We start from the raw sequence: 25188 nt of genomic DNA, 5'->3' as shown, positions 1-25188 counted from the left end.
AATGAAAGGACGAAAAGTAGGCAGAGAAAGTCTGACAGATAGGCAACACTTAACCTCCATGCAGAGGGAGTGGGTGAGCACCATAATCCTACCATGACACCCCAGGAGGGACAAATCAAGACACTGATCTAGAGGTTTATCCGTAGTTTTAGCAGGGAAGGGTAGGTCCAGGTCGACTGCAACAATCAATAAAAAAAATGTGAATCTTAAAACATGAACCTCTGAAAATATTTCCTCAGAAAAAAAAATCGATGAAATCAAACAAACTGTAAATAGATTAATAACCAGATCAGTTTTATCTTGTTTTCAGTCAATACATCTGAACACAGAACCAGTTAAGTGAGGTTTAGATTAATGAAGTGCACAAAGTGGCCACTGGGGGGCGCTTTGGAGACATTTGATGGCATCGGCGACAGAATGACCAAAAAAACTCACCAGCATCCATCAGGTTAGACTTCAGGCTTGAATTTTAAAGGTGTTAAAGACAGATGTGCTGATCTGATTATTACTTTTCATTATAAGTCTTTTGCGACTGCGACAAGCCATTCTAGGCTAAAATTAAATTACCTGAGCGGTACACAAGGACAGGATTAATTCTTGTCAGTATTCCTTATTTACTTTAATGATTCAATGTTTTTGATGATTCTACAATAAATGAAAGACAAGGACAGAAAACAACTCAATGACATTGTCAAAGGTATTCTCTGCCAAATACTCATGAATTATTTATGTCAATGTTTTACCTCATAATAAATCAAAAGCATCTAAACAGTGTAAGTTGGTCGAGGTGGAGGTGGGGGTGGAGGTGGGGGGGATTTCTGGACAGCTTGCTGATGAAAAAGTGAAGATCTGCTGGCTTATGACGCGTGTTGTTGGCTGTAAAGGTGCAAACATGCTCTTTCAACCTTCGCCTTGTAAATAAAGGTTTTGAAATATTCTCACAGTGAGGGTGACACTTCCAGCAAAATGCCATGAAATGTCCATGTAGGGTCCGGTGACCTTTCTGTGTCCTTGATTATGGAAAAAAAAAAAAAGGCACCTCCAGCCTGACTAGCAGACAGGATTATCTTATGGTGTTTGCAGTTCACTGATATAAATTATAATGTACATTGTGTGTCTCACAGCTACATCTCTCCGTGTCAAAGAGAATTAAAGTTAAAGGAACTCTTTTAATGTTCGTTTGTGACGCCTTCAGCGCGACACAGTTCGACTTTTATCACCCTGCTAATTCTCCATAGTCTGGTTTCCACTGGGCCAGGAGTTACTCATCACGCCGTTTTACTATACGATTGGGTTAAAACATGCTTAACACTTTTGTGAGAGGCTGATTCCTCTAAACTCACGCCTTTTTCTGTTTAAATGGGATTAACAATACAGAGGTGACAAATAATGGTTTAATCCAGTGCGGGTTTTGTTAAGGGGAAGGGATCAAACATATGAAAGCAGCACCTTCTGACCAATCAGCTCTCTGCAAACTGTCATCATGATTCATAGAAGAGCCTGGGGCTCTGGGTTCGGTTCTGGTTTCATTAAAATGCCCCATTGTCTTCATGCAACAGAGACTGAAGCGTTGCCCTGGTTTAATCCATTAGAAACAAGCGAGACCTTGAAAGGTGATGTTTTCATTGGCTTCCTTTGGCGCCGCTGGGGTTTTATTAATGCATGCGTTCACTTTGTTTCGTGTAATTATATTTTACATACATTATTTACAGTATTCCCCGCCTTTTACAACTACAAATCAGATCCTCGTATCTCTGTATATATAAATTTGATTGAATTTGATTAAGAACAGGAACTTTGGCTGAGATCATGACAGGTCAGGCTCCGCCCACAACCTCACACCTGCTTCTGAGCACCAAAAAAAAAAAAACATCCCGATTTAAAAAGATCTAAAATGACTTCAGGAATAATAATAATAATCTTCTGTGTCTGATGGGTGTGCAGGAAGGAATGGGTTTACCATGAATGATGCTTTTGTTTTTTGTTATCCTGCCCCCAAGTGGCCAAAAGGATTTAATTACAGTAATAATGATGTAACAACATGCTGAAATGTTAACAGACATCTTCTGATTTCTCTTCTTCTTCTGACTCCATTAAGGAAAGGCTCAGGGTTAGTTTGATCCTTCAGTGAAGATTAAGTTAATAACTCCTTCCTTGAAATCCCTAAACCCCTAAAGCATTCCCCCTGAGGGATTCTGGGAACTATCTCACAACCCACTTTCAAATCTTCCTCTGCAGATCCCACCACATTCTTCTGTTTGTCAGGAAGGTGAATTTTGTCAATATCTTCATCCAAATTTGAGCGAAGGGGGGGCCAGTTGATGTGGATTATATAATGTGACGTTGCACGGAGATCATTCCTGTTAGGTGATGCAGCATTTGATGCAGGAGCCGCAGTGATGTTGTTGTTGGCTTTCTGGGGAAAACAGCTTTCATGCATCAGGTCTCCACAACTTCATGGTAAGGAGGAAAATCAGGGCATGCAAAAGTTGAATTTTTCGTAAAATTGTTCCTCATACGACTCTAAGAAATCCAGCATTCCTGCCGTTGTGGGAAACAGGTAGTAGCTGACACCAAAAAGGAAGATTGTCCTCAGCTTTTAGCCCCCGTTCTTCATTTTGCTGCTTAAATCAAGGCCCATTTTTATTCAGCTTAATTTAAAAACTTCATTTCATATTACACCTACATGCATTTCAAAACATGACACACATAATGTGTTGGTGTGCCCGACTCCTGACCGAGGCGATAAAGCCTTAGTCATGCCTGTGATCTCTGAGCGCGGTCACGCCTCGCCTGCAGAGTTGGCGCTGATATGTTTGTTTTGCATCGATGCACCAGAACGCTGCATTCAAAGGTCAGGGGCGAAATCCGACCGACGATGCCTCTCTCCATGAAGGAGGAGGAGGTGGAATCATGGTACGGGTGTGTGACTTCTGCATGTGGTGCGATGTGAGAAGTCCGTTAACATGAAGGGGGGTTGACTCCAGGTCGAATCGGGGAAATAGAAGACAAGAAGTCAAGAACAAACTGGAAAGAAAGAAACAAGGATGTGTTCACTGTCTGCAAAGTTTCTGCCTTTCTGTCATGTGTGTTTTAAGAGATTACAGTGAATGGGTGCTTGTCAAGGCCGAATGGGTTGGCAGAAAATGTGGCAGAACTGTCAGCGATGAACAAACCTTCATGGATGCAGCTCACTGTGAAAGTCTTTCTCTTTCTAAGTCTTTCTCCCAACCCTTATTTTACTCACACTTCAAATCAAACTGCCTTCTAGTCTCACCTTCCTCTTTCTACTTGGGAGTATATCGTCCATCATTTATCCAAAACAGGACCCAAAACTCTCTTCCTGACTCGTGGAAAGCAGGAAGTGTCATCCACCTGAGGACACCACGCATTCTCCAAGGACGAAGCTCTCCTGCTCTCCTGTCTCCTACAAAAAGAAACTAAATGATGGTGGGTGTAAAACCGTCTCCTACACCGGCTCGCCATTAACTCTTGGACTGGATCCATGCATCTCAAACGGAATCTTTAATGGTACGACTGTTTTCTGCTACATGAGTCACTCTGGATGGAGAGAGACACGCGTGACTCAACACGTGTTAATATGGTCAGTTTTCACCCCAGATGCTAAAATGTCTTTGCCACTAAATGTGTCGTGTGCCCTCTGTCATCACCATTAAAGAAAATCAATTAAATTACGGCCTAATTATTGTGTAGCTGAATCCATATTTTACCAGCTCCTTTCCCGAGCCTCCTCTTCCTCTCTCTCTTTGTCCGTTTGCCGCTCTTCCTCTCAGCTAATTGTGAACCAGCAGCTAAAACCAGAGCCATTTTAATCTGGGTGTAAATTATTTATCTGCTTACATTATTCAACAAGTGTAATAAGTACGGAATGCAGGTCGGATGAATAATGAAGCGGCAATTATTTAATAAACACATTTCTCATTGTAACTAGCGACGGCTTTTTGCAAGACTCGAGGGTTCTGGGCCGCGTCCAAAGCCGACATGATTTGTGTTGGCGGTAGCTAAGTTCCGATTTGGTACGTGATCCTGCAGAGACGCCCGTCACACGATGGAAGATTTATAAGTCTGCCTGATACGAAAAGAAATCTCTTTTTGGATCGAAGCAAGCAATTTCTATTTATTAATAAATATACAGTATATGTATGTGTATATAGATATATAGGTCCAGTCCCAATTTCTTCTCTAACCGAGCGCCCCCTAAACAGGACTATGGGGCGTATTATGTCCATCTTTATCAGGGAAATGGGACGCCACTCGTCAGCTCAACAGTAAATAAGTTCCATTATGGTTCAGAAAATAATTATTTATCAGTTTTGCACCAGTTTGGTGTAAATTTTTTTCTTTCCTGCTGAAAATCGCAGATTCAGATTCTGCCTCTTTCCGCAAAGCATTCTGGGTTTGGTTTGTTTTTCATTTTGAGTCTGAATACATTTATACATTATTAGGTTTGAAGACACGCAGGATCTTAATGTTGCTTGCAGGTTAAACTAAACTTGGCCTGCTTGTGATGTCACAGTGATAAACCTTTCAGTCAGAGGGAGTAACGATGAATAATCTCCATCACCGTCGGCTCATCATGAAAATGTGATGCTGGCCTCGGTTTTGGCAGCCGGCCTTCTCTCCACCTTAAAAATTGTGAACGATGACACAGTGTGTCTGACATTAAAGGAAGTTGGCACAGGCAGACAAATCGTGGGTAATGAGCAGATGTCCGGAGGAAAGGCGCTGGTTGAGGTTCAGGTGAGGTGAAAGATTGGGTTCACTCAGCTGTCAGGTTGAAGTCAATCAGAAAAAAAATGAAGACAGGTCCAGCTGAAAATCACGACAGCCAGAGAGATCCAGATTGAGTGATGTCAAAACGAAAAAAACAATCTCTCTGGAAAATGAGAAAATAAATATATGATTGCAATTAAAAACTATCACAAAACCAAGATTTGGGTGACCACGCATGTTGACCCTGGAGGTGAAGTTAAAGCATCAGAGAGGTTAAATCAGATCATCTAATGCAGGGCTGTCAAACTCATTTTCATCGAGGGCCACATAAGCATAATGGCTGTCCTCAAAGGGCCAGATGTAACTTATAAATGTAACTAAACGATACTCAATGTAATGTGAAGTAAATGTACCTACTCCTTTATATTAAATAACTCTGAATGTTTTTCTTATTCAAGTTACAAACTTTACAGTTGCACGTAAAAAATGTCTGTTCTAACATAACATTCTATTTTGTCAGGTTAATGAAACCCACAGAACTCCATCAATCAGGGATCAAACTATCCAAGTGAATAAAGACAAATAACATCAAACACAAGTGGTTGTCGGTTAAACTAAGATTAATTACTGCATTGTGGGAAATGTAGTTTCAGGTCAAAGCATGCTTTTGACGTATTTATTTTTAGACACTGATGTTTTATGCTCTTGCATGGCCACATAAAATGATGTGGTGGGCCACATTTGGCCCCCGGGCCTTGAGTTTGATAAGTGTGATGTAAGACTTTTCCAGATGGAAAATTCTCCACCTGATTGGTTGAAATGACCCCATGATAAAGAGAGAAAGATGACAGAATTATCTAACTGTGTAACCCAACTTGCAAATCAACAAACTGACTGTAAAAAGGAGCCATTCTCTTCTTTCATTCAAAAGTCATTCATTTAAAATATTCCGTCCTGCAGGACAATGAAACTCCTTTTCTCTTATTGCTTCTCTCCATTGTTGTTTATCCCTTCCACCCAGTCATGTGACATTTAAAGTTTTCCCTCCAGGTCACGTCTCCAGCTCAGACTTCCCTCCTTTCTCCACTCCTGGATCCTCTTTCCCTCCCATCCTTTTTGAAGAGTTTCCTCATGTCAGATGGATTCAGACTCCCGTTCCGCCGTCACCTGCTTCTCCCCCCCCACAGGTGGAGCAAACCTCCCTTCTCCACCTCATCCACCACATTTCATCCTCTGCTGTCTTACCTCCTTTGTTGCTGTCAAATAAAGACAGGACTGGAGCACTCACACTAAACGACACACACATTCCTCCTGGCTTTCTCACCACTTCCACTAAGTGTTGTTTTTTTTTTGCCTCTCTCCAGCTCTCATCCTCTTTCAGCTTCCTTCAGTTCTCCATATCAATCCTCCTCCTCCTCAAGCCAAACGTGTGATACAGCTGAATTTAGTAATTTCCTCCTTCTCCTATGATAGTCTTTCTCTTATTTCCTTTCATCTACCACTCCTCCAGGCAACAATAATGTTTTTTTCCTTCCCTACACCTCCACACCCTCCGACATAATTTAATGACATCGCCTGTCAAGGCCGCTGTCACCGGGTTTCAATATTCACACCAGCCGCTAAAAGAGGAAAGCTTCCCTCCAGTTGTTTGCGTTGCCAGAAATCAATCAGTGAGCTTTATAGTGTTCATCGAGTGCATTGGTAATGAAATGTTAGACATTAATACACCTTGGAATACATTCATGATTGCCTAAATGTCCCTGATTGTTCCGTGAGTTCCTTCATTTATGGATTGTGGCAGGGTTGGAAAAAAAAGCGTGACTGCATTTATCACAGAAATAACATCAGAACGGAAAGCAGAGGATGGATGGATAAATACATTTATTGATCCCCAGGGTTTGCTGATTGAGATATAATGTCAAACATCTTCGGTTTCTAGCTTCTTTAATATGAGGATTTTCAGTTTGTCTTTGGAAAATGATGATGAAGATGAAGACTCCTTGTGTTATTCACAAATTTTTTCTGCTATTCAGTCTTGAATTTCTCCTTTGAGCTGCACAGTCAAACGATACAGCAGGTTGGAAATAAATAAAATAGAGAAAATCGTATTTTCTTTTTTATTTAATTAAATTTCCTGTCAATCCGCATCATTTATAGCAATTATTAGTCTATAATGTCTCCCATGAAAGGATTAGCATTTCTTCAAGTGGCATTTAAGATTCTGAAAATGTCATATATTCCTATTTCCATGCAGCACATGCATTGTGACTCTTAGCATGAAAACATGCACCCAGAAGTTTTGCTGTAGGGAAAACAGCTGCTCCAAAAAACATTTCCTTGAATCTTCCCCAAATGTTTAATCTGCGTCCGTCCCTGAAGCTCATCCGTGAGGTTTCATGTTAATTCTTTCTATATCAATTTGACTTAAACAGCTTCCCTCAGGCAAAACTCACGGATCCGAGTTAAAGCGAGGTACGCCGTCACCTCCCCTCACCTCCTGTCCCATCTCGTCTGCTTGAGGGAGAAACGGGAGGGGAGGTGACAGGGAGGATTGTTGGTATCGATTTGTGTCATGCTGAGATGACCTGAAGACAGAGACGAAGCCTTCGACTGATTCTAACAACCGCTTTTTCCTATTTCATGCTTTCGCTCCAGCTGGGTCACGACCACATGTCACCTTTAAGGTGCTTCGGAAATCTAAATTAACATATTAGACATCAGGTGCTCAAAAGTGATGCATTTACTTAATGATCACATTCACTAAAACATATTTTTATTATGTTTCTGCTGCCATAAACTGTACGTGAAATCATAATGACCTTTGATGAATTAACATGTTGATATATGAAGCGAAATAATGTCATTAACAACTAGATAAATGTCTATAAGACTCAATTTAGTCCTTTATTCACATCAGAATGAGGTGGAGACTGCATCATCACCAGCAGTTTCTCAGTGAGCTGCAGTTCTGTATTTCCAAATAGAGAAAGATATAGAACGTCTCCAAACTGTGAAGTTCAGAACCCTGCTCTGTTTACCTCAAGAAATATTTTCCCAGTCTTCACTCTTCCTCTCACTGTTATTCAAAGCTGAGAAAAGTGACTCTCTCTTAGATGAAACCCTGGATGAATCTGTCATTATCTGCCAATTATTTTGGAGGAAAGCTGCAAGAAGAGAGGCATTCATTCTTTGAAGAGTAAAACCCCACCTCCTGCTGTCACACAGATGGGTGGCTGTTCGTGTTTCAGCAGATTTCAGAGGAGTGGGGAGGGTTATAATACAGGAAATCATCTTGAATGGGATGAAAGTGAGACGCATTCAGCAAATAATCACCAGTCATTCAGGCAATCATGTCCAAAGGCTGGAGGTGTTTATTGGTGGCCTGTTGCACGTGCTCAGAGACAGCTGTGTGGACATTGTCCAGATTCATACATAAACATACGAGCATGTATATGGCGGACAGTATCTGTGTCACAACAACCTGTTTCTATTTTTGAAACACATATACTGATTAAATATGTAATACAGTACTGCAGTTTTTAATGCAATGACAACATTTTTCCATTGTTCAAAATTTTCCCAAATGCACTCAGGCTGATGATTGACATGCACCTCTTGTATTTCCATCTGTAAACAGTATCTGATTACCTCTTCTACTCCACCATTCTTATGCCTCCTCTTCTCAGCATTTCTACATCACATTCATCTTCACACCTCTGTGCTCTCAGTGGGATAATTCATTTCAGAAGAAATGTTGAAAAGCCTGTCTCTGTAGGATTTCATTAAAAAAAAGGCAATCAAAACACTTCCTGAGAGAAAAATCCACATAATTTGTTTATCTTCAAAATTTTCCTCCTCCTCAAGGAACTGAAAGCTGATAGGAAAGGCACAAACATATAATTTGTGTTGAGATTATTCACAGTGTTTACAAGCAGGTTTTAATAATTAAAATAGTCTTGTTTAAAAGGATTAATGCAAACAAATTCCAGCCAACAGATACATGTTTAAAAGACAGGAAGTTATATTCTATGTTGCTCAACAAGGTATGCTAATGAGAAATAAGAAATAATAATTTTGTATTGTATTTCATTATCATTTATATTTAATCATAAATTAAAAAATATGTGTATTTAATGTTGTCTTGCTTCGTTTGACGATGACATTACAAATTAAAAGTTGGTTAACTATAATTGTGTGGCTCTGCTGTGAATGTTTTCTTAATATGTTTTTTTAAACATTTTTAAATTAAACCTTTTATCTTCTGTCTACATTTTACTAATGTTTTTCTTTTGTTTTTCTTCGGTTTTCCAGTAAAGGCCGCTTTATAAATAAAAGCTTAATGATTTAGCTAAGCTTTCCTCCGGGATTAATAAAGTATCTATCTATCTATCTATCTATCTATCTATCTATCTATCTATCTATCTATCTATCTATCTATCTATCTATCTATCTATCTATCTATCTATCTATCTATCTATCTATCTATCTATCTATCTATCTATCTATCTATCTATCTATCTATCTATCTATCTATCTATCTATCTATCTATCTATCTATCTATCTATCTATCTATCTATCTATCTATCTATCTATCTATCTATCTATCTATCTATCTATCTATCTATCTATCTATCTATCTATCTATCTATCTATCTATCTATCTAATAATTAATTTTAACAGCAACTGGCGTATTTGACTATTTTTCAACAGGCATGCTAAAGGCCAGCTGTTGCTGTCCACCGAAGGACCCTTTGAAATTCCAAAATGGCGGCGTCCGTACGGATGTTTTGTGCCCTCCGCATTGCAACAAGAGGTGAAATATTTCATTTTCTTACCTCCACCTCTTGTTAAAGACGTTTGGTGCAAATATCTGCGTATTTTTACAGTGTTTCTGTCTTAAAAGGCGACTAGTTTCACTCACCTTTAAATTATCTTTGAACAAGCCTGTCATTTTCCCATAGAATGTATTTCCGTGACGACAGTTTTAAATATGCAGTATTAAAACAGCTTGCGCTCAAAAAGTGATATTTTTAAAGGTCTGCTATAAAATCTATTAAAAAAATTCGTTGTCATGTCTGATAATAATTTTAAAAAATACTGTTATCTTTTTTTAAATGCATTGTGGGGCGGCACGGTGGCGCAGCGAAGATGACTGATTAATTGTACAGTGTCTTAAGCGCATGAAGGAGTTTTGTCACCTCTCTCTTTCCGTTCCTCCCGTTCAGGTTCGGTGCCGTTCGGTTCCGCTTGTGGAGTAGTTCAGGTAACCCGGCTGGCCTGTCGAGTCTCGGTTACTTCTCTCCTAGTAAACCCCCGACTTCCAGCCTGGCAGCAAAGCAGACATGGAAGCTTCTTCAACAAATGTAAGTAAATTTAAAACCAGAAGGTACAGTGAGAATGAAGGATGAACTTATATTTAAGCATTTTACTAGAAAATCTCAAGAAATGTGGTCAAAGTAGTTCCATGTTTTCATTTTTATCTACCTGTAGTTGAGAATTATTATTGTATAGAAAAAAAAAAGTCCCCATGTGTAAAGGTAAAAGTTACAATCAGGATGCCTTTGGACATTTTTGCGTGACGACGTCTGGCTTGGAATCGGCAAAGTGTGGCTCTGCTGTAATCTCCGGGGCGTCTTCTTTAACTGACAGCCCAGCACCGGCTCCATTTGAAAGAGAAGTACCAGTTTTTTGCGTTTCATCCGACTCCCATCAGCAGAAGTCAGGATGGCAGCCAGACGTCACCCCATCACTCTATTTTACTCTTCTTACGGATATAAAAGGAAAGCAGAGATAACAACCAGTTTGTTTGTTTCCTGTTTGTGTTTACAGTGACAGCTGAAGAGCTGTGGAAAGGCATGTTGGCAGAAACTGGCGCCGGGAGCAGGTCAGGCAGAGGAAAGAGGGGCAAGCGCAAAGTGAAGAAAGATCTGAATCGCGGACAGAGAATCGGAGAGGGTGAGGCTTAGTCAGGCTATCTTTGGTTCTTTCTTTTTTTTCCTGATTGCTTTTGGTATGGAAGGATGAGTTTTGAAGGTTTTATTTTCTTCCTGACTGCACATTTTTTCTCTTTCTCTCTGGTTCTGTTTCTTTAACTCACAGGCCGCGCTGGTTTTCTGTGGCCTGGTTTGAACATCCCAGTAACAAAGCACGGGATTCTACAGCCTATAACTCAGAGAAACGATGCTGAGCGGCAGGAAGCCCATGTTGAAATGTGTACGACGGCAGAATTTGCTTAAGTCATACAAAAACCTCCCAACAAAACACAAATGAGTCATAAGTCAACAACCTTATTTTGCAAAATGAGACTTCAGAATCTCCACAAACCTTTGGGTGTCTTTGTGCAGTGCGTTTCAGGGATGAGTGGGAGAAGAGGCTGAGGACGAAGGTGAAGAAGGAAAGAGGATGGACAGGACACACGTGGGGTGGCATCAGCCTCAACCCCCCGGATCCTGGACCCAACCAAGGTGAACATAACTGTTGTGGTCGGAGGAGCGATGAAGAGTGTGTGAAGGAGAGGAGGAGATGAGCAGGCCGGTACAGTGGCCCATGAGTCTTAATGGAGATGTGACAGAATTGTCAAATGGGGACCATTTCCTTGTTTAGAAAGTCAACTCTGTGCTTCTGTCTTCTTCTGCCACTCGCTGTTCTTGTTACCGTTTCCTTCACATCCACTCTTGCTTTACTTCCCACTCCTCTCCTTTGTCGACGGGCTAACAAGCTCACACTGTGGGAAAAACACTCGCTCTGCCTGCAAAAACGCCCTCTGATGCCCGCTGGGTCTGGAGGATGTGGTGTTCTGAGAGCTTTAACCAGGTTACCTCTCTGTGATCAGATTTAGTTTCTCACTGGTGCTGACTTAACGTTCCAGCTGTGAAGGACGTGCGATTGTGTGTTTTCTCCTTGGAGCTTCTGAATCAGCTACTTAGAGTAAAACAGGCGGCTTTTGGAGTGTAGCACCCTTCAGAGGTCACGCTTTTTAAAGTGTGTGTGTGTGTGTGTGTGTGTGTGTGTGTGTGTAAAGTCACATTTAATTAACCGTATTTAAACAGAAAAATAATTCCCCCGAGGGGATTATAAAGTACATTTTTTCTTATTATTAATATTTGTCCCCACAGAAACCTACGAAGACTTTCAAGTATATGTCCTTGAGGTGAGTTGAGTGTCTCTCTGTTCTCTGAATAAACCAACCGTGAACACAGATGTGATTGTCATCGGTCAACAACTGAGAGCCCAGTTTGAGTGAGATTAGATGGAACCTCTGACTTAGATTATATCCAATCAGAAGTCTCTTAAAGCGCTGCTGAGATAGATCCTTGAAGAAGCTACCATTAGCAAAAATAATCAAAGTATTGATACTCATCTGAGTTGAGATTCTAAAGGCAGGTTTTCAAGGTCAGGGAATCGAGTAAAGAGATGATAGAAAAACTGATCTGCCTCTTTGGAAGATTTTTTTTAATTAATTATTTTTTGGATGGTATGACTATAAATTTAGTAATGCCTCTGAGGCCCGTTTGCCAACAACAGCAAAGCTCAAATAAATAAATAATGCTGCATGGAATAATGATGTCCAAAGCCTCGGAGGGCGGACTGTATCCAGGAAATTCCAATTGCCGCATGATCCAATCTGACTTGTGCGCACGTACGACGCTGGAGGCCAGTGTCATTTTGTCGTTTGATAAGATCCTCATCAAAACGTGCAGTCCTGCTGTGTCTTCAATGTTTCATCTAAAAAGTCACAAAGACATCTGAAATGCAATGAAAAAAAATGCCTGGAAAGGCCTTCAGATTATTAAGAAACAATATATATATTTTATTGATATATCTATATAATACATGTGGCTGGGAGTTAACCACCCAGAACGAATCCCTTTGCAGGCAAGGTCAGACTTGAGAATATGAATTACTTCCATCATCTAACTTATCCACTTCACTTTCTCAGCATGTACCCGCTGGGGTCACTCCACATGTCCTGACTGCACAGATGAATAAAACATAAATCAGGGGTGGCGGGGTTGGGGAAGCTTGATGCTGAAGTCACATGACTCCCTATTGAACCACAACACGCCGGAGCTGATGCCCCCTTCCCCCCCGAATGAAAACGATTACACACAAAGCTGCTGCGTTGCGTAAGATAAGCTGAACGGGCGCAGGTCGTTTGGATTCCGGGTCTGTCGTGCTGCATTTTGCTTTAATTCATTTAGCATTAATGGACCCCACTGAACTAATGGGGTAATGCTAGAAGGTCACACACACACACACACACACACAGTGTTAGATAATGATAAATATCTGCAGCTGTATCCGCCGTGTGTGTGTGTGTGTGCGCGCACGCCGCGTCACATTAGAAGTCTTCCCCAGTCGTCCTACCTAAATGATTAAGAGTAGTGTCCAGACGTTGGGTTTTTCCCCCTGGAAACTGCAGGATGCTTTTCTGGCACTGTCTCTATAAATATATATCATGTGTGTGTGTGTGTGCGCGCCACAATAAATCCAGGCCTAATTAAATGAAAAAGGTTTACTGGAATAAAAGGCTTGTCTCCCAAGGACGATGACGCTGGAATGCCATTAGCGTTCACGTCCACCCGGATGGTCGGAGAGCGCACAGACTAAGTCTGAGAGGCGGAGGGAGAGTTTGAGGGAGCTGCTGTAATATATTAATTATATCAGAGATAATCATTAAATAATTATAAACTAAGTACACATATGGATTTGTGGTTTACTCCATTAGTGGTGAGTTACTGATTTATGGGAAGATCGGTGGTTTGACTCCACCCATCCTCTCAGGCGTCCTTGGCCAAAAAGGCTGAATACCAAACAGAAATCAAATGTTGAAAATGAACGATGTAGAACTCTGAACTGATCTGAGACCAAAGTGGAGCTGAAAGAAGAGCAGGTGATGGAGTGAAAGTTAAAGTTCTGCTTCAATGCAGCCGCACCGGCTTCTGGAGGTCGTCGTCCATTACGGGGATTGCGCCGACTCAGCGTAGCTTGTCGTTGTAACCGTGACATGTGAAAATGCTCGGACCTCTTCATCAACATGACTCAAGCCTGTCGTGATTTTCTCATCGGCTTCCAACCACGGTAGCTTTAGCACCTCCTCATTCTGCCACATAAGACCTTTTGGTTGCCATGGTAGCTCAGTAGTAAATGCTAATGGTCAGAGGACTGTACCATTTAGTGCATTTCTGTTTCAATCGGTGCTTTACAAGCAATGGAAAAGCTGCTGGATCTAATTATTAATGATGCTCCATGCCAGAGCGTGTGTCTCACAATTCCATGAGGTAAACTCAGTCCTTCAGCTAGTTGTGCTGCCCCAAATTTTTAATGTGATGAAAAAGAATGTGAGGAATTCCCTAGAGAAGAGGTAAAACAGAAAAATAGTGAAGAGATGAAGTGAGGTAGAGAGAAAAGTGGTTTTCATGGCCTTTCTTTGGGCTCCATGATTTCATTAACAGAAATGGAGCGTTGTCGGGGTCACAGCTTGAGTTTTTGTCTTTTTTTTAAGTGTCCCTGAAGAAATAACCTTGAAGGTTTTGCTGCAAGTAAACAGACGGCAGGATGGATGAGCTTTGTGAGAACTTCCATTTGGATTAAATGTCATGCTTATGCAGGTGACTGGAGTTCATGGAAGCGCAGACAAAATCAAATATCTTCATTGAAATTCGCATTAAATGAAATACGTATACAGATATATACACATAGGGAAGAAGCCAAGCAACAGATTTAGAAAATAAGAAATGAAACAGAAGTGACAGCGGGCTAGAAATATCCTCCCACAGCCAAGCTGTCGCTCATCCGAGTGGAGGAAACACTCGTCCATCTGCTCTGCGGTGGATTGTCTGCCAAAAACTGCTGCATCGCCACCAAAAGTGACAAATATAAAGCCAAAGCGAAACATGACTGGAGATTTTTACGTGAAATTCTAACAGCGATGGTAACCAAGTATCGAGACATGACAATGAATAACTTGTTGAACCTTGCGCTACATAAACCATGTTTGAGATCCCATCTGGTCTGGATCCTCACCCATTTTCTTTATTCTCGGTAACACATGCGGGTGTATGTTAACATGTATGACTGCAAAAACACCAGAGTTTAAGATGGATAGAAAACCAAAGAGTAGAGAAGAGATCAGAATCCTGGAGGGGAACACAGTGCCCACGTCAAAGCCGAAATCCTTGAACCGATTGATACTTTGGTGAAAATAAAATGGTAATACAAATCACTAAATTGGCATCTTTCAGAACTTTTCCCCCCAAAAAAAGTTTCCAGCTGAATGTCTGCTTTGTGATCGTCGCCGGGAAGCGACTACCTTTCCCTTTCCTTGCTCCGTTTGTCCAAGCAGCCAATTGAGAAATTTCCCACAACATGCACATTATTTTTATCCTGAAACCCCGACTTTGGAAGTAACTCCAAAAAAAACCCCCAAAAACAAAGAGGTGAATAAACTCAGGCAGCTGATGGAGAGCCCACTAGAAGCTTTTTACAATAAACCCACAAACAGTTCACCTCGACACTTTCATGGCTGCCAGAGCTAGTAAGAGACAGAATAGAGTTGAGTTTGAGCTTCAAAGTAAAGATCTGCCTTCAGCTTCACTGGTTGATGTAACGCTCATTTCAGTAAAGGGTTTATAATGTGGCTGCGGGGCGATGGCGGGAGGATTGGGGTCAGGACCACAGCAGACATCGAGAACACAGCCCTGTGGAACACATTGATGTCAAAAGTCACATTCACATCTTCTCCACTGAGCAAATACAGTAGATAATAAATAAAAGATATCATTGAATCACTGCTTCACCTGTCTTGTGATATTTTTCTCTGGACCACATCCCACAAACCGTACATACCAATTTGGAATATAGAAGTTGTAACAGGAAGTTGCACCATCACGAGTTTTAAATGCGTTAAACGACTTTAAAACTGTAGTTTGAATTCATGACACACTGTAGAAAAGTGCTTCATAAAGATATCTTCTAATCAGTGCTTTAATTATCTTTATTAAGTCGATTTAATGAGTTCATTGTTTTGACTGACTGGTTTTATTTATCAGGGCCGTTCAGCAGCGTCGTTGTCTGGCTTTGTGTTTGATTTGATCCACTTCTGCTCTCTCCTTTCCGTCTTCCATTTTCATGTCTTTCATTTCCCGCTTTCCTCTCTGTCTGTTCTCTTCATTTCTCTACATAATGTCATGTTTTAAGTGGCATTAAATCCCCTTTTCCATCTTTGTCTCTCATTTCTTTTTCCTTCTTTGCTTATCTCCACCCACTCCAACACAGTTCTTCACCTTTTCCTCTCCTCCTCCTTTTTCTGATGACATCACAGCTCTTCCTCTCCTCCACTTCTCCCTTTGTGTCCCTTCTGTCCTTTCTTTCCTCCTTTTTTCTAACTGTTCTGCTGTCCTCTCTGCACCGCATCACTGCTGCCCCCTGGTGTTTCCAAAGCCACATTGCAAGTTGCTGATGGTTTATCTTATATACGTTTTTTGCAGGTGTGTTATTAGTGATATTATTGTTTACCTTTGAAACTGTTAGAGGTCAGTTTATCAGATTAACCAGCTTCATCCATCTGACAACATAAACACAGCAGCCTCTTCTTGCTTTCAGGTGAAAAACGTCTTCACTATGACGGCAAAAGAGGGCCGTAAGAAGACCGTCAGCTGTCTTGTCGCCACAGGAAATGGCAAAGGAGCTGCAGGTTTGAATCAAACCTTAACAGAGAGGCTTCATCCCCTCATAATTTCTCCTGTAGTTTCTTTATTTCACATGTTAATGTGTTCACATAGATTTAGGATCAATCAAATCGGCATAAAGAACAAATAAAAAGCGTTTCTTTAACCACATCTTCTGTCTCAAAGACCTTTGTCATCTTACGCCTCTGCAGGTTTTGCGTTGGGTAAATCCGCAGACAGAAGGACAGCTCTGAGGAAGGTGAGACTATTCATCGAAGTCAGATCGTCTGTTTTCATGTTTCTACCTTCATTTGTTGTTGTTTGAAATCGAACCAGAGTTGTTGATGAGCTTCTTTTAGCAGCTGCTCTGGTGCATTTGCAATGAAACTGACTCTAAAGCCACACTAAAACCACAAATCCAAATGTCTCTTGCTGAATTCTCCTGGATCGTATCCCATTAAACCTCATTACTGTTCGCTGCTTCACGGTTTAAGACCAACAACACTGCAAATAGAATCACCTGTAAGTTAAGTAACTAGTTTGTCCTTTCACATTTAGGTAGTTTAAATATGACTTAAAGAAATCCTGTCATATATAGATGATTACCATGAGAACTACATCCAGTATTTTCTCCTGTGTGTGATTCCTCCTGTTACAGGGGTGAAATGACTGTTAGAATATTAATATTACGTCTTTAATACTAATATAATCTTTAAAATAATGATTGCACCCTGAAATTGTGTTCTTGTCATCATCTGCAGGCCAAAAACAAAGCGCTGCGGTATTTGTACTATGTAGAACGATACAACGACCACAGCAGTAAGTCATTGTGTTTGCTTCACCTTCACACCTCCTTCATGTTCTTTTCAACCTGTCTGCACCTCCTCCTCTTCTTCTCCTTCATCCGTCCCTATTCTCGGTCTTTGACTGAGCTCTGAAGGGACCCACAGTTTAACTTCTTCATCTTTACATCTCCGTTTTATAAAAGAACCGTTTGTTTCACACGTGGATCATTACTGTTTGTTCGCTTCGTGTTGAACAGAGTTGTGCTCAAAAATCTGAGTCACATGACGTGAAAAAAAAAGATCTCATCTGTCTCCTCCCCTCTTTGACCAACGCCATCGCCTCTGATTGCCTTCTGGTCCTCAGACAGGCGACATACTGTTAGAAACACATGTGTTATCTCAGTAGGAATGCGTCCCACATTCTTTCCTGTTGTGAAACTCAATTTGGCTGCTGCTCCAGAGGAAGATTAATGGCCGTGAGTCATCGGTCGTCAACGGAGGCGAAAGTTAGCTGTTAGAGTTTGACCCGTTTGTCTGATAGGATGTATTTCCATCCAGTCGGTGCTCACAAGTGTTGATCTTTCTTGTTGTTGCTTGATGGAGTTCTGCACAACAGAATTCCATCAAGAGGAGGACACCTTCTGGATCAACATGGTTTATATTATATACACTGCTCACTTCCCACCACTACCACCACCACCACCACCTCGATGAACATCCAGTGAGTGTCTTTTCTTCTTTTTTCTACAGTTTATCATGATATAGTATCCAAGTTCAAGAAGACAACGCTCCACATGAAGAAACAACACGATGGTGCGTTCCAACTTGGATGAAATCCAAGCAAATATAAAATAAATGAGTAAATATTCCTCAGTGTTTATTTATTTGTCTTTTGATTTAAAGACAAATAACCTGCAGAGCGTCGACTAATGCCTGTAGTTCTCATAAGTTAGAAAAAAATAAAATGGAAGTTTTTTTCCAGTAAACATTTATTAGGACCGCTTGTTCTCTTCACCCTGTCTTCAGGTTACGGTCTTCACTGCCATCGGGCAATCATCACACTGTGCAAGCTGATTGGCATCAAGAACATGTACTGCAAAGTGGAAGGCTCTACCAATATCCTCAACATCACCAAGGCCCTCTTTAAGGGATTGACCAATCAGGTGAGGGGCGACGTCAGGCTACTAGGCGGGATCTTTGTTTAAATCTCATCCTCACCTCCTGTTTTCCCTCCAATCCGCAGGAAACCCACCAAACGCTGGCCGACAAGAAGCGTCTCCACGTGGTGGAGTTCCAGCCACAGAGAGACCCGCTGCCCATCGTGGTGGCGAGCCCCACAGACGAGACGCGGCTCGACCCGGAGCCAGAAGACCAGATACCAAACAACCGTCTGGACTGGAGGGACATCAAAGCGGCACAGGGATTCAAACGGTCCGTGTGGGCGAATGTCAAACGCTCCGTCTACTAGTGCGAGAGGAGGGAGGCGGGCGGATTGATGACGGAACACGAGACGGATGATTGGACTGTATGGGCCAGCAGCGCCAGAATGGACCCAGACCCGTAGCTTTGAGAAGAGAACCTTAAGGCGTGTTGAAATAAGACACAATAAACAGAGGAAGACAGTCGTGTTGTGACCTTTGTTAAAACAGAATGAGCTTTCCCACATCCTGTATAGATCTCAAACTCATTAATGTAATGTAATGTGTTTATACTCATGAAATAAAGTCAAAAAATTTACCTCTTAAGCTTTAAGTCATATCTGTAAACCGATCTGAACTCCAGAAGGCTCGGGTTTTCATCCCAGAGAGGCTACAGACTAAAGATAATTCAACTGTAATTCATCTGCATCAAAGTCCTTCCCTTCACACCTCAGATTCTTTCATTGAAAAACTGATGTGAAAATGACTTGCTCCAGGTGAGGCTTGAACTCACAACCTCGGCATTGCCTCACAGCTACTGTCTTATAAGTACCGCGCGCTAACCGATTGCGCCACTGGAGCTTGTTGTTGTGCTTCATGTATAAATTGGATTTCTTTAGAATTGGGATCTTTATCGTAAGAAATAAATCTTCCAGGACATTCATCCTGTAGCTCTGCAGCTCGACACCTTCATTTATGTCTTTTTCTAAATACTGACCCACTTTTTACAGGCATGTTTAGCAGCTGGTCGCTCAGAAATTATAAAAAATATAAAAAAATTTATTTCAAAATGAAACAAGAACCACAGGACAAATCTGTTTATTACAGGATTGTGTTATGAATGGGTGTCCAGATTGAATAATAGGACAATATGTTAATGACCAACAGGTGGCGCTTTACAGGGAGAAAGTGACGCCAAGTCACTTTCTAAAAACTCAAGAACACACCTTTGACAGTATTGTGTTTTAAAATAACAATAATACAGCAATAAACGATTTGTTTCTAGTGATATCGTTTAATTACGAAGTAATGTATGGGCCCCTTGGGTTGTATAATTTTTTAACAAAAAGTTTTATAGTGAAAGTATATAAAAGCAAAAAAAAAGTAATAAATCAATGTTTCAGAGAAGCAAAAGTAAAACAAGGACTCCATCCATGTTACATTGATGTATTGTTTTAATCTTAAAAATATTTTTAAAAATGGCAAAAATACATTTCATCTTGAGACCTTAAACCTAAAACTTATACATCACTATTGTTCCTCTGTTTGGTGAATCTTATGGTTTACATCGGGTCGACTTCAGCCTGAGGGAACTGGTTTTCATTGATTCAAAAACATGCAGGATAAAACCACATTTTCAGTGCTAAAGCTAAGCTAACATGGCTGCAGCTTTGTTTGTGAGGGATGTTCTCATCTCCTGCTAGAGCAAATAAATTACAGTCAGCCCTTTGACCCAAATGCAGAGCTGTGTTTTTAATTCAGGAAGCTGCGTTCAAGTGACCTGGTTATAAATTAATTCGTTATCCATCATCATGCACCAAACTTCCATCAGCTCCAAGTCGAAGCTGATTATCATGTCTTTATTAAATCATCAGGATATAACTCACCACTGATTACACCAACATTACAATACATTAAACGTTATCATTTATATTGTTTATAATTCTTTCATCATTCTTTAAGTAAAAATGCAGTAAAAAATATGTTTTAAAGGTTCAACTTCTAGGTAGTCAGTGGTCTTTTTTTTTTAACCTTTTGTAATGATGTTTATGCCAAAGTCCATAATTCTATAAAAAGAAACGAACAATGGTAAAAAAAAAATTTTAAAAAGTGAGAAAACTTGAGCCCATGTGTAACAAAATGACAGGATTCATAAGATTGTGTTACGTTCAGGGTAAAATTCTTCATTGGCTTTAATCGTGTTGATCAGATTTTATGATGCCTCCTCATATAATCCCCAATTTGATGAAGATTATAATCTGTGTTTGAATCTAAACAGACGGATGTCGCTCGAAGGTAAATCCACACACACATCCAGACACATAGCCACGGAGGGTTGACGGTGATGTTTTTCGGCGTGAGGCTTTATTCCTTAGAAGTTTTTCCATCGGAAGGATGAGAGGATGGTGTGGATGAAGTAGAGGAGGGTGGCTATGAAACAAAACACCTGGAAACACAAAGGAATAAAGACTGAAAAACTGGGAATTTATACATTCTATCTCAAAAAGATTCTTTTACCGCCTTTTTCAAACCACTCAGTTCTAATGAGTTCACTGTATGTAGTGTACTCATGAAACACATCTGGACTTGCTAGATTCAGGTGCAGATTAAAGATATAAATTATAGCTTGTTAATTGTTGATCTTAAGCTTTACTGGTGAATATATTTTATACAACAGAGCCCAGGCTTGTTCACTATTGTTTTTCTAAGCTAAACTTAGCTGTTTGCTATGCTGTAGCTGTACATCCATGACAGGTAATTTTGACGCAAATATGTTTTTGAGACAAAAAAAAAGTAAAAAAGCTCCACAAATATAAAGACCTCAACCTTAACATTATCACTAACCACAACCGCTATAAAAGTATATAAAGATCCTGCATAAATGCAGTAAAACAGATGCTTTTATTTGAGATTTTTGGTATCAGTTCTCACCACAGCTGCAATGTCAATCTGGTAGCTTTTGAATGGGCCAGAAAATTTCTTTAAGAAGGTGATGTAAGCCAGGTCTACCCCCGCACTGAGGTAGAAGAATGCTGCCAGGCCATGGTAAGCAAAGTCCTGCACACATGGGATAGATCACATTAGAACTCTCATTTGATTCCCAGTCCAACTCGTTCATTCCAGTCGTTCTCTCATTCCCATCGGCGTGTTCATGTCTTACAGCGGCGGCCCAGCCGGAGCTGCTCTTATGACCTCCGGCCGCGAAGATGATCATCCAGAGGAAGGTCACGACGAAGCAGAAGACGGAGACGAACATCACCCAGCCCAGTGGGTTGGGCGGATCCACGTGGGTCGACGCCACCAGGATCCACACCAAGCCGCCAAACACCTGGGATGGATGGAGGGAAGTTAAATGGATGGGAAGATGGCAAAATGGTGACTACAGGTAGGGTATTCGTTTGTCTGGGTGTGAAGTGTCATGGCAGGAAGCTAACCTGAATGCTAACATCATTCCAATAGATCCATATGTGAGTATATACTATTATTTTCACTCCAACATAATGCTTCACTAGAGTTAAAATATTAATTTGCTAGTCTTTGTCTTCAGCTTATTTCTCTTTTTCTTTACCATATTTAGCCCATAAACTTCCCCTCATCCAGCTGACATCTGTTCTGTGGTTCTGTGTTCCTCCATGTGTCTTTTATTATATATCATCTTCTGGATGAGTTGTTTATTTCATTGAAGGGTTGTTTTTGAGATCATTTTGTTTTTCTTTTCCTGAAGGACATTAAAGGTATTCCATGTATTTAACATTGCAAATCATCGGGTGAATGTGTCTCAAAATCCCATATGTTCCATCAATATACTACTTGATCAATAAAATCAATTACATGGACCATAAATGTAAAAAAAAAAAAAAAATCAGCAGTAGGGAAAAAGTTTGATTTCTGTATTGCCTGTGCACCGAATATACTAAATGAACATTTTCGTGATTTAACTAAAAAAAAAAAAGTAGAAATTCCTGTCCAGGTTTTCTGTCAACAGTCGTCTTAATGTTCATGCTAATGTCTTCATGTTTTGACTTGGACGACCTTTGATAGGTCACCTGTTTCATTTCTCAAACACAGGTTCACGCCCATCTCCACGGCGACACACGGATCAGATGTCTAAGGCTAAAAAACAAACCAACATCTTTTCCTTAGATCAGTGCTTCCATCTTTGTAAACGGGCTCAATCAAGTGGAAACGTCTTAATTCTCAGAACCACTGAAGGACCAGGCAGCAGCCTGAGGGTTTGGACAAAATCCAAAAACTGGAGCAGCTAACGACACATCAATAGAATCAGAAGCTACATCTTTTTCAGTGTTGCTTAAACAAACATTGCTATTTACTTTGTGAGCGTCTGAGCGCAGGATGGGTGGTGTTTAGTTTGCCAGGTTTCTTCAGATAAGACTCTTAATCGCATCCATGTCACTCCAGTTCCGTGGAATTCTCTTGCTGTGTCACACCGCGCCTGGCGGAGTTACAAAAAGTGAAATTGTGTGATAATCGGCAGCTTTGGTTTGTGTGGTTTTAAATGCGACAGAATCAACAGAGGAGAACCTGATGGATCTGTTATCACGAAAACCAGTCAAGACTCTCCCTCCTCCTGGAAATAACCACAATTCATGCTATTTAAGCAAACATATGGGGTCACCAAGAGAAATTATTGAATGTTTTACTTCTTCCCATGTCTTATCAATCCAACTCCATGTGTTAATTCTATTTGCTTAGACATTTAGATTTATTCACAAGTGTGAGCTCCGGGTTGATGCGATAAAGAAAAGGCGTCACCCTCTCTGAAGGCCTCATTAAACTCGTATTTGATCTATAAATTTTTTTTTACTGCCTATAAAAAATATACAGTCACACGATGACAGGAAGTAAAAAGGCAAAGATTTTGAGGAGGAGTGGAAATAAGATGCTGAAAGAGGAGATGAGGTTTAATGATGGAATTACATTAACGCTCAGCTTTCGACCTGCAAGTCAAAACAAAGACGAATCAGGAAGAGAGAACGCCCTGATTGGTCGATATAAGTTAGCCTCCGCTCTGTGATAAAAAAAATATGATCATAAATCAAATCACTGTCTTTCCTTTTTACTCAAGTCTGATGGTACAACTGTAGAAAATTCCTCCCCACCTGTTCTGTTCAGAAAGGATTGAACGGATTATCATTGGTTGTTTAAGCTGTGGTCATTTCTAGGCTTTAAAAACAGGCAGGAAATCCCACATTTAAATTCAGGTGAATTTTAATGTGGAAGTTTCTACTCATTTTGGTTAACAAATTTTACAAGTGTTTTCTAACTCTCTTTTTCCTGCTGCCTAGGAAAACAGTGTATCCAACCCATCCCTAGATAAACTCAAGCTAAACTAAACAATCTAAAACACATGAAATGAAACACCTCCTCCTGCTCAGGTGCTTCTCCAACGGTCATATGAGCAGTTTCTATCTTTTGTCATCATCCGGTCAGAGGAAGACTTGGCCGCATTCTTTCTTAGATTAGTGGCACACGGATACAATATGAATGAAATATGAGCTGTGAAAAGATTCCAGGGTTCCTCTTGTGCAGGGAATATGTTTCATCTGCTCCTGTTTTCCCAAAAATGTTTTGTTTTATTCCGTTGCAAGTCAGATTTCAACTAAAGATCATATTTAGCAGATATTTAGGAGAAGATTAAAACACATGATGACATTGCAGGAGCCATCATCTTGCCTTAAAGTTGCAGGAAAATATATTTAAAAAAAAAAAAAAGAATAACAAAAATGAATTTTAATTTCGTTTCAAGGCCATGGACAAAATTGTGACTGAAGGAATGATCACACCTATTATGCAGTTTGAGAAACGGATCCAAAAATGGAAATAATGCCTTCATAACAGCCTTCAAGGTCAGCGGCTCTGTCCCTGGTCAGGCGTGCACTCACCAGCTCAGGCAGGTAAAATATATCCGGCGCTGTGGTGCATATCCCCAGTCCGCTGGGCAGGCTCCCCATAGGCTGAGCAGTGGTAGCAGCCATCTCTGCCTGATCCTTCTCCCTGTGCCGAGTCAACGGAGAGCGACCTCACCTCTGCTACGAACTGACAAAGCAGCAGCAGGTGTTACCCACTTTATAGGGAAGGTAAGTTAGCAGACAAACCCGTTCTGCTATTATGGGCAAAAGATCCCTTCCCACAAACAGCTCCTTGCACCACCCTTCACGTCCATCAGCTCCAGTGTTTGACGTGCACTACTGACCTGTGAAGGCATTTTCAAACAACCTAAGCAGGTATTTAGTGCCCTGCAGCCATGGTTAGTTCCAGGCAGCCGAAATATCTACGAGAAAATACACTTCATGTAGTTTGGGTTATTATGACTCTTAGGTTCCTGTATTCAGATGAAACACACACTATAATTCTTTATAGAATAAGCAGCTGGATTAAAAATCATGTTTTGGTCCTCTTTTTTTCTGTTGTGCTTATTGTTAGGTGACTTTGAGAGATGCAACTTTAGTATTTTGAATTTTGTCTGTTCCTCTGGTAGTCTATCTGTATATGAGATGTGCAGAAAAAGTTATGAGTAGGAATAAAGTTGCAGATGGATGTTTTTCTTTGGGTAAATGATGAATATTTTGCAACAATTGGGATTTAAGACTAATTAAACTCAAATCCTATTTATGGATTTGTGTACTTTTGAAATTATTCGAATTACAAACAGATTGTATTTAAGAACAACAATTTAAATTAAAAAAAAAAAATTTATATACTAGTTTGATCCCCGAAGGGAAGTTAAGAAAGCATACTGTAGTTACTAGTTCAAACGCATGCATACATACATTAGTGAGTACAGGCCCCTGTAGCACACACACACATAAATGGGGGCCTGTAGGCATGCAAGGGAGGT

General features: G+C 40.5%; 2 protein-coding genes and 1 non-coding gene across 3 annotated transcripts; 1 reads left to right on the top strand and 2 right to left on the bottom strand.

Annotated features, from left to right (window-relative positions):
• Positions 1-9491: 9491 nt before the first annotated feature.
• Positions 9492-19183, top strand: mrps5 (mitochondrial ribosomal protein S5). Its single transcript, XM_068328225.1, has 12 exons — positions 9492-9549; positions 9962-10099; positions 10566-10691; positions 10836-10949; positions 11081-11200; positions 11852-11886; positions 16341-16431; positions 16618-16664; positions 17167-17224; positions 17941-18003; positions 18217-18353; positions 18434-19183. Exons 1-12 carry the CDS (start codon positions 9501-9503, stop codon positions 18656-18658), a joined length of 1203 nt encoding a protein of 400 aa, XP_068184326.1. The 5' UTR covers positions 9492-9500; the 3' UTR covers positions 18659-19183.
• Positions 19098-19190, bottom strand: trnai-uau (transfer RNA isoleucine (anticodon UAU)). The gene is given in 2 exon segments: positions 19098-19133; positions 19153-19190. It is a non-coding gene; the product is annotated as a tRNA-Ile (tRNA).
• Positions 19191-20436: 1246 nt separating this feature from the next.
• Positions 20437-24409, bottom strand: LOC137603721 (myelin and lymphocyte protein-like). The gene is made up of 4 exons (XM_068327440.1): positions 24233-24409; positions 21490-21657; positions 21261-21386; positions 20437-20775 (listed from the first exon to the last, which is right to left on the bottom strand). The coding sequence occupies exons 1-4, from the start codon at positions 24323-24325 to the stop codon at positions 20701-20703; spliced, it is 462 nt and encodes a 153-aa protein (XP_068183541.1). The 5' UTR covers positions 24326-24409; the 3' UTR covers positions 20437-20700.
• Between the last annotated feature and the right edge of the window lie 779 nt (positions 24410-25188).

This window comes from Antennarius striatus, chromosome 11, assembly GCF_040054535.1.
Source record: "Antennarius striatus isolate MH-2024 chromosome 11, ASM4005453v1, whole genome shotgun sequence".
NCBI classification, from domain to species: Eukaryota; Metazoa; Chordata; class Actinopteri; order Lophiiformes; family Antennariidae; genus Antennarius; species Antennarius striatus.
The sequence above is the reverse complement of the archived record's forward strand: the minus strand, read 5'-3'. Positions and strand labels throughout refer to the sequence as shown.

Coding starts and splice junctions, on each gene's coding strand:
- mrps5 (XM_068328225.1), top strand. CDS start 9,501: ATGGCGGCGTCCGTACGGATGTTTTGTGCCCTCCGCATTGCAACAAGA. Junction 11,201..11,851: donor GGATCCTGGACCCAACCAAG/GTGAACATAACT, acceptor TTGTCCCCACAG/AAACCTACGAAGACTTTCAA. Junction 16,665..17,166: donor GAAGGACAGCTCTGAGGAAG/GTGAGACTATTC, acceptor CATCATCTGCAG/GCCAAAAACAAAGCGCTGCG.
- LOC137603721 (XM_068327440.1), bottom strand. CDS start 24,325: ATGGCTGCTACCACTGCTCAGCCTATGGGGAGCCTGCCCAGCGGACTG. Junction 21,387..21,489: donor GCTCCGGCTGGGCCGCCGCT/GTAAGACATGAA, acceptor CCATGTGTGCAG/GACTTTGCTTACCATGGCCT. Junction 20,776..21,260: donor AGATTGACATTGCAGCTGTG/GTGAGAACTGAT, acceptor TTGTGTTTCCAG/GTGTTTTGTTTCATAGCCAC.